General features: G+C 32.2%; 1 protein-coding gene across 2 annotated transcripts; it reads left to right on the forward strand.

Annotated features, from left to right (window-relative positions):
- The first annotated feature begins 378 nt into the window (after positions 1 to 378).
- Positions 379 to 15,320, forward strand: LOC139485712 (uncharacterized). Of its 2 annotated transcripts, XM_071270357.1 has the most exons (10): positions 379 to 696; positions 2,081 to 2,252; positions 3,384 to 3,487; positions 4,914 to 5,039; positions 6,004 to 6,183; positions 6,921 to 7,036; positions 7,848 to 7,968; positions 10,710 to 10,757; positions 13,309 to 13,509; positions 14,689 to 15,320. In XM_071270357.1, exons 1-10 carry the CDS (start codon positions 636 to 638, stop codon positions 15,300 to 15,302), a joined length of 1,743 nt encoding a protein of 580 aa, XP_071126458.1. In that variant the 5' UTR covers positions 379 to 635; the 3' UTR covers positions 15,303 to 15,320. The 2 variants fall into 2 exon arrangements, with proteins under 2 accessions (XP_071126458.1, XP_071126459.1); XM_071270358.1 differs by lacking the exon at positions 10,710 to 10,757 and having other exon boundaries at positions 518 to 696.
- The last annotated feature ends 4,243 nt before the right edge of the window (positions 15,321 to 19,563 follow it).

The raw sequence follows: 19,563 nt of genomic DNA on the forward strand, positions 1-19,563 counted from the left end.
AAATATTTGAATAAGATTAGTGAAAGGAAAGCTAGAATGAACTGACTTTTCATGTACCAGTTCACAAGTATTGAACATAATTCATACTTATTATATCAGTATCTATGATCTGCAATTGAAATATTATCCATTCAAATATAAGAAAGGATGGACAACGCCTCAGTGTTCAAAGTTAATCAAAGCGAGCGAACTTTAACTTTTGAAATTTAAAAACTGATGCAGGGTGGGCATTGATACACAGTGAACAATAACCTTTTTATGTATTGCATTTCAATCGAAAAGTAAAGCGTGCACTTAGAAGTATTAGAATATTACTGAATAAATTGTGATTTAAATCATGAAATTTATTTTTAACAAATTTTAAATGTAGAATGATAATTTGAAAGTATTTTTAAATTGATGATTGAAATTACATTTCAATAAAAATTGAACTGATAAATGAGTATTGTATATGACACATTCAATTAGTCATATGATATGGGCTGCTTCAGTTACCACCTGTAGTGTTATGAAGAAAATATGTAAATGTTATTTACATCGTTTTAATTTATGAAAGAAATAACTGTTTGTTTGTTAATCACGAACGTATCTAGATAGGACCCGTTTAGAATGAGCGGTACGGATTTTGTTGTGAAATGAAATTTTCTGAATTTGGATTAATTAATTTGTTTGTCTTTAATTTAATAATACGGACAGGTGAGTTTTATTGTAGTTAGAATTACAGTTTAGTGAAAATTCAAAGTGAAACACTTATATTCCAAATAAATATGTATTAAAAAATAGAATGTGTAGCCTGGTATGGTTACAAATAAAACAACTCTCCACCAGAAACCAAATGACGTACATGGTAGTGTAACTATGACTATTTTCATAATTATACCTTATCATATGTATTGAAATGAAGCTATAAGTTAGTCTGTATAGTATATGATAGATAAATAATAATTCTTTTTGCAAATTTAATGAAATCGATCATGTCTCTTGTACTTGCTACGCTTTTGTCTCTGTCTGAAAGATTTTTTCGTTACCTGAATTCGATTCAATTTATACACAAGTATGACTGTTCAATCAGAGCAGACAATCTTTCACAATGATAATTCTGTCTATAGTGAACCAGTCACAAGACGTAAAAACACTTTCCCCATTATACAATTCATTTTCAATCGATTGCTTTATTAAAAAAATAACTTTTAAATATATAATAGGAAGACAACACAAAATCAACACGATAAAAAATGAGGAAAAACTCTAGCATGGCCATGGCAAACAGTAAACTTACAATCAGACAGCACTACTAGTATACACAACAGCAAAACATTTAAGCAACATGAACACGATCTTAAACCATGCAGATGAAGCCAAGTGTTCGTTTACTGCCCCGTAGTTCATACCCACCAAACATTAAAATTAAATGCAAAGTTAACCTTTACGATATTGGCTGTTCTGTCTATACTAATAGATTGTTAGCTATATATGCTCTTTGATCGAGTTGTTTCTTTAACACCCCCTTTTCCATTCTCAATTCTATCAGTTTTGATGTTAAGTATCTAAATGAAATTATTTGTTTGTATTGACGATCATTTGATAACGATCCAGAGTACCATGGATGGACAGTACTTCAACGAAGTATCTTGTCGTGACATTGTATAACTTCTTATATACTAGTAATATAATTTCAAGTCGTATATGGTGATTTGCATATCAATGTGTAGATACATGTATTAACTTATTTTCATGATTTATATAATTGTGTTTTTGTCGATCATAACTATATTAAAATAGAGAATGGAAATGGGAAATATTTAAAAGAGACAACAACCCGACCAAAGAGCATATACAATTGTAACAACCGATGGCCACCAAAGGGTCTGCGACAAAGCGAGAAGCCGGCCCCTATCAATGAAAACGTATACTAGTTCAGTGAAAATGGAAGTCATACCAAACTCCAAAACAATAAACTACGTGGTAGTTATTCCAGAGAAATATGGTTGTCTCTGGTTTTTCTAAAATAAGGAAACAAAAATTACTCTATATTTTCTAAAAGAAATGTTCATTTTAGAATCTAATTGATATTTTTCAGAGGCACAGTGTACGTTTCCATTGGACTTAAGAGGTGCTTGGATTAGTGCTGATCGAGGAACATTAACGTTGACAGCCAATACACTTTCTGGCTATTCTATACCACTGTCTGCCTCATATAGTTCGGTTGATTTTGAGTGTAAAACTCTTATAAATGATCAGTATTATTTAAGGTAACATGTTTATCAACCATCAACATTTTCATATGTTTGAAAAATAAAAACAACATGTTATAAATTTCATCATTCTGAAGCGCTTTTCTTGATTTACCTTCATCAGGAACGCTCAAAGCCGAATATTTGAATGCCAAGGATTCATTTATAAGATCTCAAACAGAAAAAAATATTTATGATAAAAAAGACATAAAATAAATAACCAAGTCTATCTAAGGTCAACTTTGCCCAAGGAAATTGAAACCTTAAATGCATAAAATAAGAAAAGGGTCTAAGAAATTAAACAAAGCCGAAGGGAAAATCAAAATTATGACCGAGTCGCAAAAACAGACAATACCATGACCAGGAAACAAGTTAAAATGAAACTAAGTACTAAACACAGAACATGAAGTATAAACTAAAACAGCTCGAGTCCCTCCAAAAACTGTGAGTGAATTCAGGTGCTGTGGAAGGGTAAATGCTTCATTAATGACACTTACCGTAGTTCACCATGACTAGAACAATATGATAGTGGCATATCATATTTTATAATGAGGCAATACCACATACAGTATGGTCTAATTGTTTGTGGCAACGACAGACACAACACATATATATGCCGTTCATTTGTGATATAAGACGTTAACTTCCTAAGAGATTTATTTAGTGTCGAAGAACATGAAAACAATAACAAACACAAACTTTGAGTAATTTGATATATCTTGTAACCTTCATTTGACTTGTATATTATTTTAATAGACACAAATGAAGACGAAGTTGGCATACATTAGTGAAGTATTAACCCAATACTCATATAAATACGCGAAGGCAGTCTGTGAAGTGTGGGGACTATTTTTAAAGATGTATGAATATATTCTCATTCATTCTAGTCACCAAATATGTAACATTCGTTTGAAAAAATCTGCATCAACTATAAAAGATACATGTAATTGATATTCCAACATATTCTGGAGGAGAAACTCGTATGCGTGTGAATAATCCGTGTGCTTTACATAAATTTATAAGATTTACCCAACTTTTAAAAGGTTTTTATATAAGTACTTCAGTTTAGTGTAGGAAATAAACTTGTATAGGTAAAATAGGTTTAATAAGTTACTGATACCAGATATACTTTTTTTTATCCATTTTCAGAGGTACTGCCACTTTTAACGTCCTTGGTATAAGTCGTAGGGCACACATATGTCTAGAGTTTTACAACTTGACGTCTGAAAAATATTATTATCATGTAGCAACAAGTAAGTATTTGCGGGAAAAAAAGGGGGAGGTAAACGGATTATGACTCTAATTATTCTTGAGGGGGGTTATGTTCGACCGATCATTATACGACCTCAAACAATTTCTGTGATCGAATAATGGTATGATGTCGTCGTCGTCGTCTGTGGTGTCGTCCGAAGAAACATTGGTTTCCGGACTATAACTTTAGTTTAAATGAATGGATCTCTATTAAATGTTTAAGAAGGTTCAATTCCACAAAACGAAGGTTGTGATTGCTTTTAGGTGATGTTCCCGACCGTTTAGGAACTATGGACCCAAAAGGGGCCCAAAACAAGCATTCTTCTAGTTTCAGGATAAAAACTTGTGTACCACTATGTTTAATACCACAAGAAGAATATGCAATGCCACAAAACGAAGATTTGGATTGATTTTTGGGGTTATAGGGCCAACAGTTTGGAATTAAGGGCCAAAAAGCTGGGGGCAATAAAAACAAGTATTTTTTTAAGTTTCCAGACAATTACTTGTGTGTAAGTTTATGGATCACTTTGACATTGTACCACAAGGTTTAATATGACAAAGGGAATGCTGTGATTGAGTTATGGGTATATTTCCCCCAACATGTATGAATTAGGGGCCAAAAGGGTAAAAAACAAGCATTTTTATAGTTTCCAGACAATAACTTGTGGTTAAATATATGGATCTCTTTGAAAATGTTCCACGATGTTCCATACAACAAAAGAAGGCGAGGATTGAGTTTTGGGGTTATTGCTCCAAGTTGGATGATTTTTTTCTCACTGTTTTTAGGGATTCATATTTTTTTTTCAAATTTTTTGAAAAGTTATAAGAAGAAATCTTTAATAACACGGTATTGCGCAATAGATTTGAAGTATCTTTGACCTCATTTATTTTGTGTCAGAAATCTATATTGTGTCAAAATTTTTATCACAATCCAAATTCAGACAGTATCAAGCTTGAATATTGTGTCCACATTTGCCACAATTGTTCAGGCTTCAACTTCTGCGGTCGTATCAGGCTGCGCTCAGCAATGCATTTTATTTAAATGATAAGACACTTTAAGTCTGATCCAGCAAATACATTTGACACCAAAATATGCATGCATTTATATGAATTAAAACATGTCCTAACAATCTAAATTAATGAACTTTGAATTATTCTAATGACAGCTAGAGAATCACCAGACTGAGTAAGATAATAACATAATTTCAGAATGTATCCTTTTCTTGTGAATTAAATGTCTCTGATGTTTTTCTTATAATATAGATATGTCAATTATTATACAAATACCAATTATTATAGAAATATCCTTTTTTCTGTAGAATAATACCACAGTGGAGTTTCTTGAAAATGAAAATGACTACATGCATTTCATCTAAAGCGTCATATTTCTGTAGGCTGCCATTTAAAATTACCCCTTTTTAATTTCAGCTATAGAAACGACGGTCAGTGACAGAATTTACGTCTCTGCAGATGCAAACACAGTAACACACAGCGATGTATGTAACAGACAAACACCCTTTGAAGTGGGAACCTATGTGATGTTAATTAAGGACGGTTTGTTTTACTGATTACACTATTCTGCATATTTTACATTTGTATAATGAACACTGGAAATTGCTAGTGTTTAGAACTGATATACAGTATGGCGGACACTGTGGAACACAGTGTAACATAGAATACGATGGGAACGGAAAAAACGTATGAAATGTTTTTCTCTGAAAAGCACTGTCAAATATTCTAGCATTGTATGCTGACTGATCTATGTCTGAACTTGTATTTATAAGAAAAATAAAACTGTTAATCTTACTTAGGTCTACTAAACGCGCCGTGTATGTTTCTATTGTGATCCGTTAGTTTTATATTATTGTTTTGCATATAGAAAAACTTGTAACAGATGCATCATCTTTGCAATATCTTGGGTTCGCCTGTCGTTATTCTCATTACTTTTTTACTAGATATTCAAATGTTGAGCAGGATATGCTTACCCTTCCGGAGCACCTGATATCACCCCTAGTTTTTAATGGGGTTTGTGTTGCTTATTTTTAAGTTTAATTTTTTTTTGTCTATTTTGTTCTATTGTTTGTCTGTTTGTTTTTTTCATTTTTAGCCATGCATTGTCAATTTATTTTTGATATATGAGTTTGACTGTCCCTCTGGTATCTTTCTCTTTTAAAGCTTTGATACTTTTAGATTTCTAGTGTAGTTGATAAATAAACATAAAATGTTTATGAATTATAACAGACTGTCATGATCATCAATCGCCATAATTCAATGATCATATCATGTTATGCTAAATTTTAATGGAAATATGTTCAATTTCTGTATATGAACGATATTAGCTTCACGTGGACTACTTAATGACATAATACAATTTTAGGTATCAACATTTATATTCAAGCTTATAAACCTCAAAATCGTCTAAAAAAAACCCACCCTTTTTTAACGAAATTACAGGCATTAGGAAGGTGCAATTTATTAACGTTTTATATGTTATCTATAACTTTGATTTTTTGAACAGGTGCTGACGATGCTAGTTTAGCAGTAAAATGTCCAAGTGATATTTTGAGAACATTTGAAAATGTGCAGTTTATTTCGGCTGATGGAACTGCTAGCTGCTCAGGAAAATTAGACACATGTACCGACAAGCTGAAAATGAATTATACATACAATTCGTGTGATAACAGTCTGACATTTTCAGGTACGCAAGTTTTATATGTCTATGGATGATGGTGTGGATTTGGGTGCTCATTTCTACAAAGACAACAGTAGTATACCGGTGTTCAAAATATAAATCGGTTAAGAGAAAACAAATCCGGGTTACAAACTAAAACAGAGGGAAACACATTAACTATACAAGGAAAACAAAGGAACAACAGGAACACTGAATTGTAACAAAAACAAACGCCAACACAGTAGTTTTACATATTCCATAATCCACCTCACTCAACAAATATTCACTTTTAGTTTTTTTGTATAAATTCTTAGCACCCCATTGTTCCCTCCCTTTCCGCATACGTCTGTATAACTTGTCCATTTTTTTCTCTTATATAAACACTATCAATATTGAAAGGCATATAGTAATATCTTAAAACAATGTATTATAAAATGACATATCAAGGGCTTTAAGAAGTTACTTGCATCAATTTATTCATAATGCTGGAATTGAATATGTTTAGCACTAACTAAATGGCATCTATTAATTTTATATATCATTATTCTAACCGGTTGCCATATATTAATTTGTAATGTTGATTTAGTTTAAAAGATTTACAAGAAACACATATTTTCATTTTGTAGTCTGATCATCAAAAATATTCAGTTTGAGGAGACACATGTTGTAAATGCAGTTTGAAATGTTTTAATTTATAATTAAAAGATAAAACAGTAAATGAAAGTAAAAAAAATAAACATGTTAGAATTTGTATTTTCTCTTAGCCGATGGACTCTGGCGTTGTTTATATTACACAAATTCTGGTAGCACTACTTACCTTGCCGCACTCAATATGGATGCAGCCCTCGTTAGTGGTCAGACGTATAGAATGGTTTGCTATGTACGTTATTTTGTTGTGTAAGAAGACGAATAGAAACATTGACAAACTTTGTTTAACGTTGTTTTTTTTAAACACATATTCACATATTTTTGTCATTGGATCTAATTGAAATATGATCACCTTGTCTTTCCCATTATTCATTCGTTTGATGTGTTATGGCTTTTGATTTTGCCATTTGATAGGAAACTTTCCGTTTTGAATTTTCCTTAGAGTTCGGTATCTTATTTTGCTGGTAATTTACTTTTTTTTTTAAATCTTATCGTAAATATGTACATGCTTTATAGTGGTGCCGTTTGTCTGTATATATGATGCATGAATACACAGTTACGTGTTTGTCATTTTACGTTAAAAAACAACAGCTAAAAGATAATTGCTTATACCCTTTTTGAGGATATACTGATTGTTTGTGTCTATACAATGTGTGCAACTTGGTTGACAATTGACGTTTGAATATAAACAATATTCGTTAAATTTATGAATCTTAATAATGTTAGTCAGACTTGTCCTGATAAAGTAATGAATCGGTCTTCGGATGGTTTTTTTTATATATCAGTTATCTCCCTTCTTTGTACATGTAATTGTGAAAATTTCTTTTTTGAAAAAACCCATTTTTTTCTCGTATAAACAATTTTCAACCAAGATGGGAAAACTTCCAGCAGTTTACAAAAATATCCACTGACAACTTATTTTATATAATGATACATGAAAGATAAATGCTTTACAAAATGTTGGTCTAAACAGGGAGGCACGACATAGACATTCGATTTGTTATTTATTTCATGACCGTTTAATGCTTTTTAAATTGATGTAGACTTTTCAACGGCAAGACGATGTTTTAAAGGCGACGACGCATCATGGATCTTGTTTACCCGATCAAACTGCGTCATCTGTTGTTTCGCCCGGTAATTTCTTGACAATGTCGGACATTTCAGGTATGTAAAAATTATGTAGTTTCAAAGAGGGACAAAAGATACCAGAGGGACATTCAAATTTATTGATCGAAATGAAACTGACAACGCCATGGCTGAAAAAGAAAATAAAATAAAAAGACAAACAGACAAACAACAATCGCAAAACTCAACATAGAAAAATAGAACATTAAACGATACTCTTAGCTTTTGTTCTGGATATACATCGTTTACAATTCCAAGTTTCTACCTTTCAATTGAGATATTATGACTCTAAACTCTAGTTAGGGTGATCGAAAGTCACGTTCTATAAACATCAAAGCACCTTTATAGCAAGTCTCTGCCCGAGGAGTCCGTAAGTGTTGCTAAGCAAAATTTCTGCTCCACTAATTTCAATATACACCTTATTTTCCAGTGACAATACAAATTATCGCCTTTCAATCTGATCGACATATCTATCACATGAGTTGTTGATGTGTTATAGTCCTGCGTTTGCATGAAACAATCAGCCTATCAATCAAATCAAGTATGTTCGAAAAATACTTTTTGTCATAAGATCTTCGTGAATAATGATTTCAGAATTTTGTTGGTTTAAAATGAAAAATGAAAAATATTAAAAACATATAATCCTACTTCTGAAACAAGTAATGAGACATGAAAGGGACAATACAAAACTTAAGTTGATCCAGAAGAGTAAACGGTTTCTTCTGCCACTTGTGTTAATCATCATGTACATCATGACAAGTATAGTTGTGTGCAGTTATGTCATCAAAGTAGAAAGGATGGTTATACTGTCACCGGTTACAATATTGACCATGTCTGCGATAATATTGTGTTGCATTTCAGTGTTCCAGTTGTTCTTTTTTTTTTTGCCTTGTATTTTATGTTATGCAACCGGTTTAAGTTTGTATCTATGGATAAGTGTTCTCTCTGATTTATGACTTTTAAACACCGGTATATTACTTGCACCTTTATTTTACACAGACTATTCCTTAATTGTCAAAATCATCAAATCATAATGCATAGGTTAAACTTTCGATGGAATGACATCTTCTTCATCATAAAGGTTCGTTTGTTCAATAGGAACATAATAAACAGCAACCCTCTGCTACACATATAATGAAAGGAAAATACACGCTATTAAGCAAGGTTTTATATTAAGAGGGGCGTTCTTAATTTTTTAGGGAACACAGATTTATGCATCATACATGTACAGGATTTTTTTAAGATATAAAAAGCTCCCTCTGCCCTTTTCCATAAAGTCGTACAGCCAAGACTGAGACTTTACGAAAATGTTGTGTGTGGGTTTTTTTTTTTTTTATAAATGTTTGTTTTATGAAAATGCCTGTACCAAGTCAGGAATATGACAGTTCTTGTCCATTCGTTTTTGATGCATTTTGTTATTTGATTTTGCCATGTGATTATGGACTTTCCCAATTGATCTTCCTCTAAGTTCAGTATTTTTGTGATTTTACTTTTTATATATGAATAGTGAATTGTGGTAAGTATATATGCACCTGTAAATACTGTACATTTTTCAATATATTTAGCATTTGTTTACAATTAAGAGTTATACCTTACGTATATTTTACATTACAGTATTATTATCCTACTATCTATAACTATAGTAACTAAGTATTTTAATTCGACTTAAATTTTTTCTTAATGCATAATCGATATGATTTTAGATTAAGGTTTTTTTTTTAAACCAATCCTACAGTATAATTCTATATGACTTAAATAGGATGTAAATTAAGTGTTCAGATAGTCATTAGTATGTGTATGACTGCATATACAAATTTTGTCAGTAATGGGGTGAAAATGATTGTTTTCATCATACTGAATATAAAAATAAGAAGACGAAGAATGATTGCTAACAACTTTCCACCAGAGATCAAATATCATAAAAAAATAACAACCATAGGTCATCATATGGTCTTAAAGAATGAGCACAACCCATGCCTCATAATAAGCTATAAAAGACCTGTAATCGTTTTAGCATAGTGAACAAATTATATGATAGGACTCTGCAAAAAATCAGTTATTTTCAGTATGACGGGATTTGCACTGCATCCGGACCTTATGCACATAGTCATCTCTGAGATTCTCCTAAAGAGTAATGCTGACTATATAATACCATCACCTGCCGTTAAAGGTGTAACAACACTTATTTGGGCCCGGCCAGAAGGCACAGAAAGTAGTACATATTTAACACGAAGTGGTTCCAACACATGAGTGTAACTTTAAAAACATGTAGATGATTTAGGTAGTTTTAGTATCAAATGAAAGCTGTAAGTGATCATTATAGAACTCTGTTTGACTTAAAAAAATGATTTTGATTTGTAATAAAATGCACCAAATTTTACAAAAAGGTACATTTTGCCTGCTTGTCAGATCTGAAGTACCTGCTATTGGTTATGTATCTAAAATTCCGGGAAGTAGTTGGTTTTCATATGCCATTAAAGAAATATATTATTTTGTAATACAAAACATCATGCAGTGATGCTTTGACATGCAATAATTGTCACTTGATTTGAACTTTAAACAAAAGAGCTGTGCCTTCTAGAAATTGAGTAATTTAACACAGAAAGCAATGGGGTCATGAGTATGTGATGTACCTCTTTTACAAGAAGGTCTTAATGAAATAACATCCAATATTTCAAAGTGTTGTTAATATGGCATTTAAGAATCCTTTCACATGAAGTTTCAAGCGAGCATTCTATCAGATTTGCCAACTTTAACAAATAACGTACTACATTTTACAGACAGGGGCAGAGTAAGAGAATTGAAAGCTGTTGATTCTCTGCAAAAAGGTTAAGAAAATGAGACGCCTAGATTGTGATAAAAATATAAATAGTACATGCATGATTATGTTTAACACACACTTAGAATCATATTCAAAACAGTGTAGCTGTGGCCATTGATTGACAACCTTAAATTATCCCACTGATTGGGGCAGATTAGGTGAAAGTGTGTCTGTAACGACAACTGCTCACTACCTACTTATTATAAAATTTAAACTGTGGGGTCACCAAAGGTTCTTAAAGCCTTTAATATTAAAATAATTCGGAAAATTAATCAGGAATAACTTTATGTTTTGATTTATATTATTGATATAAATCAAAACATCGTGTTATTCCTGATTAGTTTTTCTAATGTCTTTATTTAGGTGTTGAGAACCTTTTGTGACCCCACAGTTTAAGTGCCTTTAACAAGTACATAGTGAGCAGCGGTTGTTACTGACAAACGTTCACATAATCTGCCCCAGTCAATGGGATAATTTGAGGTCGTCAATCAATGGCCACAGCTACACTGTTTTGAATATGACATCAGTTAAGCATGACAAAAAGATATGCTAATGAATGAGTATTAACCCACCCATGTACAACATAAAACACATAACCTGTCGATGCAATCGGTTCTCGCACGTTTTGGGGTTCATGTTATACCGTAGGATTTAGTTTTTTTTACTGTTTATTCATTTATTTTCGGGGGAACCAATGTTTGTGAATTGAGGAAAACTTTCATGTTAATGGATATCCAATTTTGCAGTTTTTGCCGAAGTCTGCATAAAAGCCTATAGGAAATATAGGAAGGTTTTTATACCATTTTTAACAATCGAGGTTGTAATTTTGCTTAATCCTTGCCGCTTTCTCATCTGTTTCCTTGTCCAAGAAAGACTACTATTGTGATGTTCAATTGAACAAGACTCAATAATAATGTTAAAAGTAACTGCTGAATAGTTCAAAGTTGAACCATGGCAAAAAAACCGGAAAACAAATATAAGCTAGAAATAACATACTTTATCTTAGAATTGGCAAGATAAGGACAAGTCGGATTGGACATAGGAGGCCAGATATTTCCAAAAGGATTCTTACAAACGGTAATATGATCGATAGCGTTTGAAAATACTGTTATCTGCCTGCGAGTATTTTCTGATTTAAATTGACAAGATATCGTGAGTTCAAAAGAGATCATATGCATGGTCACCAACATATTAAAATGTAGATGATTAAATAAGTATCAAAATCATTACAAATGTATTCGAAACATTGCATCTCGTCGTACATGTAAGATATTTAGTGAAAGTAACAGTAGTATCCTTTAATTCATATAGATTTCCTGATTCAAACTTATTTTCTCGCGAAGGCCGTAATTTGACTTACTTTTACAAACTGTGACTTGTTTGGAGAGTTGTTTCATTGGTACTCAAACAACATCTCCTGTATCTAGTTATGAATCGTCTGGAATCATGACTTTTTACTACAAGTTCATCTGAGTCACAAAAACATTCTTAACAGAAGTAGAACAACTATATTAAATAAATGTTATCTGTAATCACAAGCAATTGCATGCATGTATACTATGAATAATGCTTAGAATATATTACATTGATATTTGAATATACTTCACGCTTTCAGATATAATTGCTATACAATTATTTGCTTTGACTAAGTGTATGTATGCATGTATGTATTAATGATAGTAATAACTTAGCTTGGTTCATGGTATAATGAGTTATTTTGTAAATTATGTGGTACGAAGTTATAGATACCATACAAATGTATGGCATTGGAATATATTGGATATGTTTTTTTCATATTTCGTTTTATCTTTGTCTTTTCATTTAATGGTTAACATTAACTCTTAATAGTAAATTTGAATTCGGTGTTAACATAGCATTTCAAGAATTTATTTCAATTAGACGCATTATTTGATTCATTTCACTCGACTGGGCGGGGTTTAACCGGTTTTGCGTATTTAAGACAGTCCATTCATAGACAGGTGTGTCAGGATAAACTCATCAATGATATGTCCAGTTATTCGTCCCATATCATACACTCAGTGTATGTGTATATCCGTTTGGTGACACTGATATATAAGATGAGAAATAATTATGATAATAACGGTAATCATCCGAATCATACACATCTTCAAATAGACTGTCCAATGCAAATCAAATCGTAAGCTCTATCCGATTAGTTGAAATAACATTGGTAATACCTTTATGCCTCAGTATCAGTGAAAGTGAAAATGAGTTTTCAATATAATACCATTGTTTTATACTGCATATATTTCCTATATATAGTAACATATTATAATAACTAAATTTGTATAAATGTAAATTTTATCATGGAACACATTCCCCACAATCAGGGGTATATTAAGGGATAAAAATAAGTTTGTATTTGTGTAACAATTTGAAAAGCTTTAAATGTATTTTACACTTGCAGTATAAAAACAATATTATTTCAATGTCATAAGAACCGGTAGAAGCTCGCCCTTCCCCAGTTTCCTAGCCTCATACAAAAAAGTTGATATTTTCCTGACATTGACCTAATATTGTATATTTCCTATTTTCAGATCCTGAACATGGTTTTGATTTAGTACCTTTTTATGTTGGAGCCATAGCTCTTGCTCTTTTAATTATTGGTTGTATTGGAGTCTGTGTGAACTACCGCCACTATACAAATGCTGACAAGCCTAATAGAGTACATACTATAAAAGTAAAGGAAATGAATAATACACCTAAACGTGAATCAACCAGTGGTATATTTTCCTATAGTGAGTATATTTTGAATAAAATCTATTTATTGTCTATGCTTATATTTCCTCTTAAAAGTGTAAATTTCATATTATTGAATGCTCTACCTAATTGCAAATGCTTGACTTTGTATACAAACAAATTGCATGACGTTTCCCTCTGCTATAGCTTTGTCGATGCCATTACCCGGTTAAAAACTACTCTATATGCAACCAAAAATATTAAGATGGACAAAAAATCGATTAATCTCCGAAATGATGAATTGTTGAATCAAGAAAATACGTTATATATTTTATTGTTGCACTAATTCTGACTAGTATCAGCCGCGCATTTCAACTCCAGATTCATGAATGAATCTCGAATAAATTGTATGAAGGCCAAAACCATAACAAAATTGAAAGAATTAAAACATTCCATCACCAATAACATCAAATTGTTCTAAATATGACCATTTAAGACATACGAACCAACACACCCATCACAGATGCATAACTGTATAAAAAAGGGACGAAAGATACCAGAGGGACAGTCAAACTCATAAATTGAAAATAAACTGACAACGCCATGGCTAAAAAAGATAAAGACAAACAGACAAACAACAGTACACATGACACAACATATAACACTAAAGAATAAACAACACGAACCCCAGGAGCTGTATAAGCTGTGTTTATATTGTTTATTGATTGTTTAAACAAACGAACACAATCTTGTTCTGTTTGTTTACTTGTCAAAATATGAATGCTATCAAATGGGTATAATTAACATTTAAGGAATGACTGTAATATTTTTTCTGTCTATGAAGAAATAACATAAAAAATTTGGTGCACACTGAATAACGAGCGTAGCAGGTTATTTAACAGTGTGCACCACATTTTTTATGTTATTTCGAATAGACAGAAAAAATATTACGTCATTTCTTATAATTTAATTCTAAATTCCATTTTAAACCATAGAAAACCAAGAAAAAAGGTTGATGACGTCACGATCACATGACTAAATTATGTCTATGGGCCATAACAAAATAACGTCAGCCAATCAGAAGACGCGTTACATCCAAAATTAAATTATTGTAGTATAGTATTGCACTAGCTGTTTCATTTATGTACACCCCATTCATAGTATTTTTAAAAGTCATTGATATTGCAAATCTCCATTTGTTTATGTATTGACAGTCTTAACGTGATATGTAATTGTAGGTTCAACTTCGCTTGATGGAGATGATCATTTTAGAATATCGTCAACACCTATACAAAAGACAAGGACAAAAAGAATAAGACAAAATATTACGTCACATCCTTCAACTCTGTCGCGTGTTCTACAATATTACGGCGTTCCACCAAATAACCATAGAATTAAAAACAATTTGAATGTTTATGACGACATCCATAAAGCATATTTTGACCACAAACATTTAAAGAAAACTGCAAACGTTGAAACGGCGGAGGATTTTTACAGAAACCAGAAAATTTTTGTCGATAAAGGATTACTGCCTAGAAAGGTTCTACAAGCCGACCCACAAAAACCACAAAAAGCTCAGAAAGCACAGAAACAAAACGTAGCGTTAACAGTGAATCAAAATATTTCATATGGTGGAAACAACATTCGAGAAGACAGGTTGATAAAATTCTCAGAGAGACACAATATTTATGGGCAAGACAGGCAAGACAGGCAAGACAGGCAAGACAGGCAACCCACGAAGACTAAAGTAGACCCTAGTGTAAATGATGAAGGACCATCTGCCAGAGGAAGAGGAGATATAACAAACACGGTCCATTATTTTAACAGACGAATACCAATGCATTGGAAATAAAAAATATTCAAAACATAAGATTTTTAAATAATACATATCGTCGCTGGGCTTCTAAAATGTCGTATATGACTTTTTTGGCTAAAAATACTTTTTGACACCAATGGTCTGGGCGGGAGGAAATCTTTGGTATTACAAAATAGCTTACAGTTAGACCAATAAAAATGTGTGAAATAAGACATATTACAAAATTGCCAATGTCAGTTGTTTGTAAAGTTTGCTTCCAAAATGTTGTATGAAAACTTGAAAATCGTTGTAGAATGGCTTTGGGAAAACAATAATTGTACATTTCTTTATTTCTGTGAAAATAATTTAAGTTCTTGGATAATCCAGAAATGTCAAAGTTTTTATTTCACTGCTATTTACAATAATGTTCAAGTTCACATACGACGTTTTGGACGCATGCATTATGTCAAAAGTTTCAAAGCCTGTTTGTGAGATATTTTTTTCTTTAAAATTTTGTAATTTACAACATTTTAGAAGCCCAGCGACGATATGTGAAATGAAACGCAACACTTATATGCACTCAGCATAGTATATTCATTTCTTGACTGATTTGTTTTGTCTAGTTGAGAATATATTCCCCTTAAACAGATCAAATGTTGTTAGCTTGCATTTTCTTTTTAGCTTATTAATCAAATTAGCTAACTAGTATTGCCACTACATACTTGAAAACAAACTCATCTTACATACCAGTAGTGACATTTTGTGAGTCAGTACAATTTTGCACTAATGTTGCAAAATGACATCAAAAGGTCTTGACCTGTTGTTTTCTCACAATATCTGATTATACGTGTAACCCCTATTTTGTCTCGGTTGCATTTATTTCATTAATAAATGTTTAGTGCGTATAGGAATCTGTAGTATTATTTTTGATATTGCTAAAACAAATTCTAGCACTTTTTCTTTCAACTAGGATAGAGATGGTCAAAAAGAAATATTTAAGAGATAAATGTATTGTATTTGAAGCTTTAAAGACGTCCATCGGTAGTTTTACTGTCGCAAATTTAGTTTACCTGGCGACGCGGAGCGGAGACAGGTAAACGGGTATTTGCGACAGTAAAACTACCGATGGACGTCCGCAAAAGCTTCAAATACAATACAGTTATCTCTATTCTAATGCAAAACAAGTTCACAATTAAATTTCAATCATTATTTCAGTGTAAAATCTTCATTAAAGAAAATTCCACGAAAAGATGTTATCTTCTTTGGTCCCTACACTAGGTGACGTCATAGGTATGCTTCCGGCGTCAAACATAAACACCGGGCGTTTTCTGGCTTCTGTGCCGCTTCAGAATGTAATAAAGTTTGAAAAAAAGAAGATTTTTAGGTGCAACATGTGAGTTGTTTTACTTATTAATGTAGAAATTACATGTCAATACATTCAGCAATTCAAAATGTCGGCTTCCTTAGTTACAGACAAGGAGATAGAGAATTGTACGCTAACTGTCATCCAATCAGAATCCTTGATACAAAATAATTGCATTAGAATTACCAATATCAAGTCTCTGTCTCAGATGCCATATTTGCAAGTTTATTGACACCATGGGTATTCACAAAAAAGAATAATTACTCGGTCCAAATATCTTGTAAAACATGACATATTTTAGTCTAAGTAATTTATCTCTGTATAGTTCCACTTTGTTGGTAATTGTTTTTACCTTAATTGTTTGTCAATAAAAACCACTGTGAATGATAATAAGTTGAACATAACTCTGTAATAAGAACCAAGCTCCTATTTTAGATATGTCAAATCAGAATTAATAAGTCTGGTAACGCAGTATTGAAAAATATGTTTATACGTTTCCGCATAGGCTTTATAAGGTCTCAAATCTTTGGTACATTTTTCATAAGCATTTACTTAATAATAACAAACGAAAGTATCAGACTAGCGAAGATATTGCTTAAACCATCAGTATAATGAAAGTGTATCAGATTATTGAGGAGAGAAGTATTCCTAACTAGGAAACTTTGACAAATCCCCTAAGATTCCACCTGATGTGAGCTTTAAATAGTCAGAACGGTTGTTAATTCCGAAATTGTCAAAGTTATTTATACCAACAATGTTCATGGCTTTTTTTTAACTTGTTTAGCACACAAGGGAAGGACAATACCTTAAACTTCGATACGAAGAAGGGAAAACAATCAAACGGACCTCTATTACGAATGTGATTGTTCTGTGTGTTCGCTTCTATAAAAATAGGACACATACAAGCGAGTTGTGGGTGCAGACGGGGAACATTGGCAGTGTAAATGAAGGCGAAGATTTTCATCCATTCACAAACTATGTGTCTGTCTTTCCCCAACATTTTGTAACTATTGCCTGCTGTACATGCACTTACCGGATGTGACGCAACTTCGTCTCTGTTCGTAATAGGTATACAAACTGTCTACAAAACTGCGAAGGACACGCACGACTATTTCAGTTTTTTTTTAGAGTTTCGGTAATAATGACAAAGATGAAGCACTTGTTTGGGCATGAAAGTTAATTTCAAAGCTTTATGATCAGAAATATCTCTTTTAAACCATTCCATCATAATACTTTTTCAAGTTTGCCACCAGTAAAGATGTAAGTTTAGTCAGGTTACCTTCCTGTGAGACGATACTGAAACAGCATGTTTTACGTACTTCGTTTCAAACTAAAAATGTTGACCGCATTTAACATTGCTAAACCCCTATCCGGTCACCTTTAGAATACGATTGGCGAGAGTTAAATGATTCATTACACCCCGTGTATTTTAAAGGGCATATGTCAACAGAATTCTTGCAGGATCCTGTGTCTTCGTTCAAAGGAAAATCTCCATGTGAAAGAGTCATGTGTTTGTTCACTACAAAACCTTACTTGTCCAGAGCGTTGCTCCTGTAAAGGGTCAGAATTATGTAGAAATTTCAAATCATGTTCCTTGACAATTAACACACATGATTAATCAGACGATACTCATGGCATAATTCTGTTGTGTAGATCTCTTTGATTGGATTGTTGAATTGTAACTGTTTTCGAGGTATTGAGTGCTTTTTAATTTTAATGAATTTTATGAATGAGCTTATGCAAAATATGTCTTCATGAGAGTAGGATGCAGATAAAAATAAAATTTATCATTTATTGATGAGGTTGAATATAGCCGGCACGGTAACTATTGTAACTTTAACAGAAAATGTGTTGATCTTGAACAAATGTTTGAAAAACGCCAATTACCATAATAAACCGATTTCAAATTCATTTTTTTTTTACATTTTCGAGATAAATCAATGCTAATGTTGTATTTGTTTTGTTAAATTTAAAAAGCTGTGGATTGACAGTATTTTTTGTTTTTTTCGTGAAGATCAAACAAAAGCTACATGTTGTTGTAGAAAAAAACTACGTGTATCTATAAGATACAGAACAAAGGTAACTGCAAAAAAGAAACAATTCTGAATTTCATCAGTTATGAATGAATTATTTTCACTTTGCTGTCTTTTTGCCCCAAATTTATAACATTTACCCACAATATGGAACAGTAATTTATGTAAAAGTAGAGTCTGAAGGTACCAAAGCACACTCAAAAACCGAAAAGTGAAAAATGGCAATATTGTTTTGAAAATACAAATAATCCAATAAGGAACCCCACAATGCCGTTACATAGAAATATTTTTTTTCAAACTAAGAAAAGTTGCAGATAATAGGTAACGACAAACGGACATAGTGATTACTATGTAACTCCGCTATTGCTGAGGGTACAACTAAATGTGTAAAGAACTATAATTTTGGACAGACATACCCATTATATTATCTCCCCATTTTCTTTATTAGAAAATTAGGGGATACCAATCGCCAAACATGCACCCAAGTAAAACTAAAGACAATATTATGTTCTCAAGAGGGAAACACGATTTCTACGCCACTCTGACACCAGTCAAACTCCTCACGGTAAAAGTTCGATATTAAGAACCAAGTGAGAAAACTAGGACGGGTTCACACAGAAAGCTATTGCAAGTAGATAAAACCGTCTATCCAATTCACTGCTTGACTTCATAAGACGACAATACGTTTACTAAATATTCCGGCTAAAATAAGACTTAATGATTTAAAGTCTATTCTATAAATATTTTGCCAAATAGCTCCGTCATTGCTAGATATTTATTTAAAATCGTACAATCTTGATATCATTCTTAGTATCATATTTTTTAATTGTTATTATTTGTAATATTTGTTTAGTATACAGTTTTGATAATATTCTTATTTATCTTCTGGTACATTTTATGTCTTGAGATATCCCCCCCCCCT

The sequence above is a fragment of the Mytilus edulis genome, chromosome 8 (genome assembly GCF_963676685.1).
Source record: "Mytilus edulis chromosome 8, xbMytEdul2.2, whole genome shotgun sequence".
In the NCBI taxonomy this organism is placed as follows: Eukaryota; Metazoa; Mollusca; class Bivalvia; order Mytilida; family Mytilidae; genus Mytilus; species Mytilus edulis.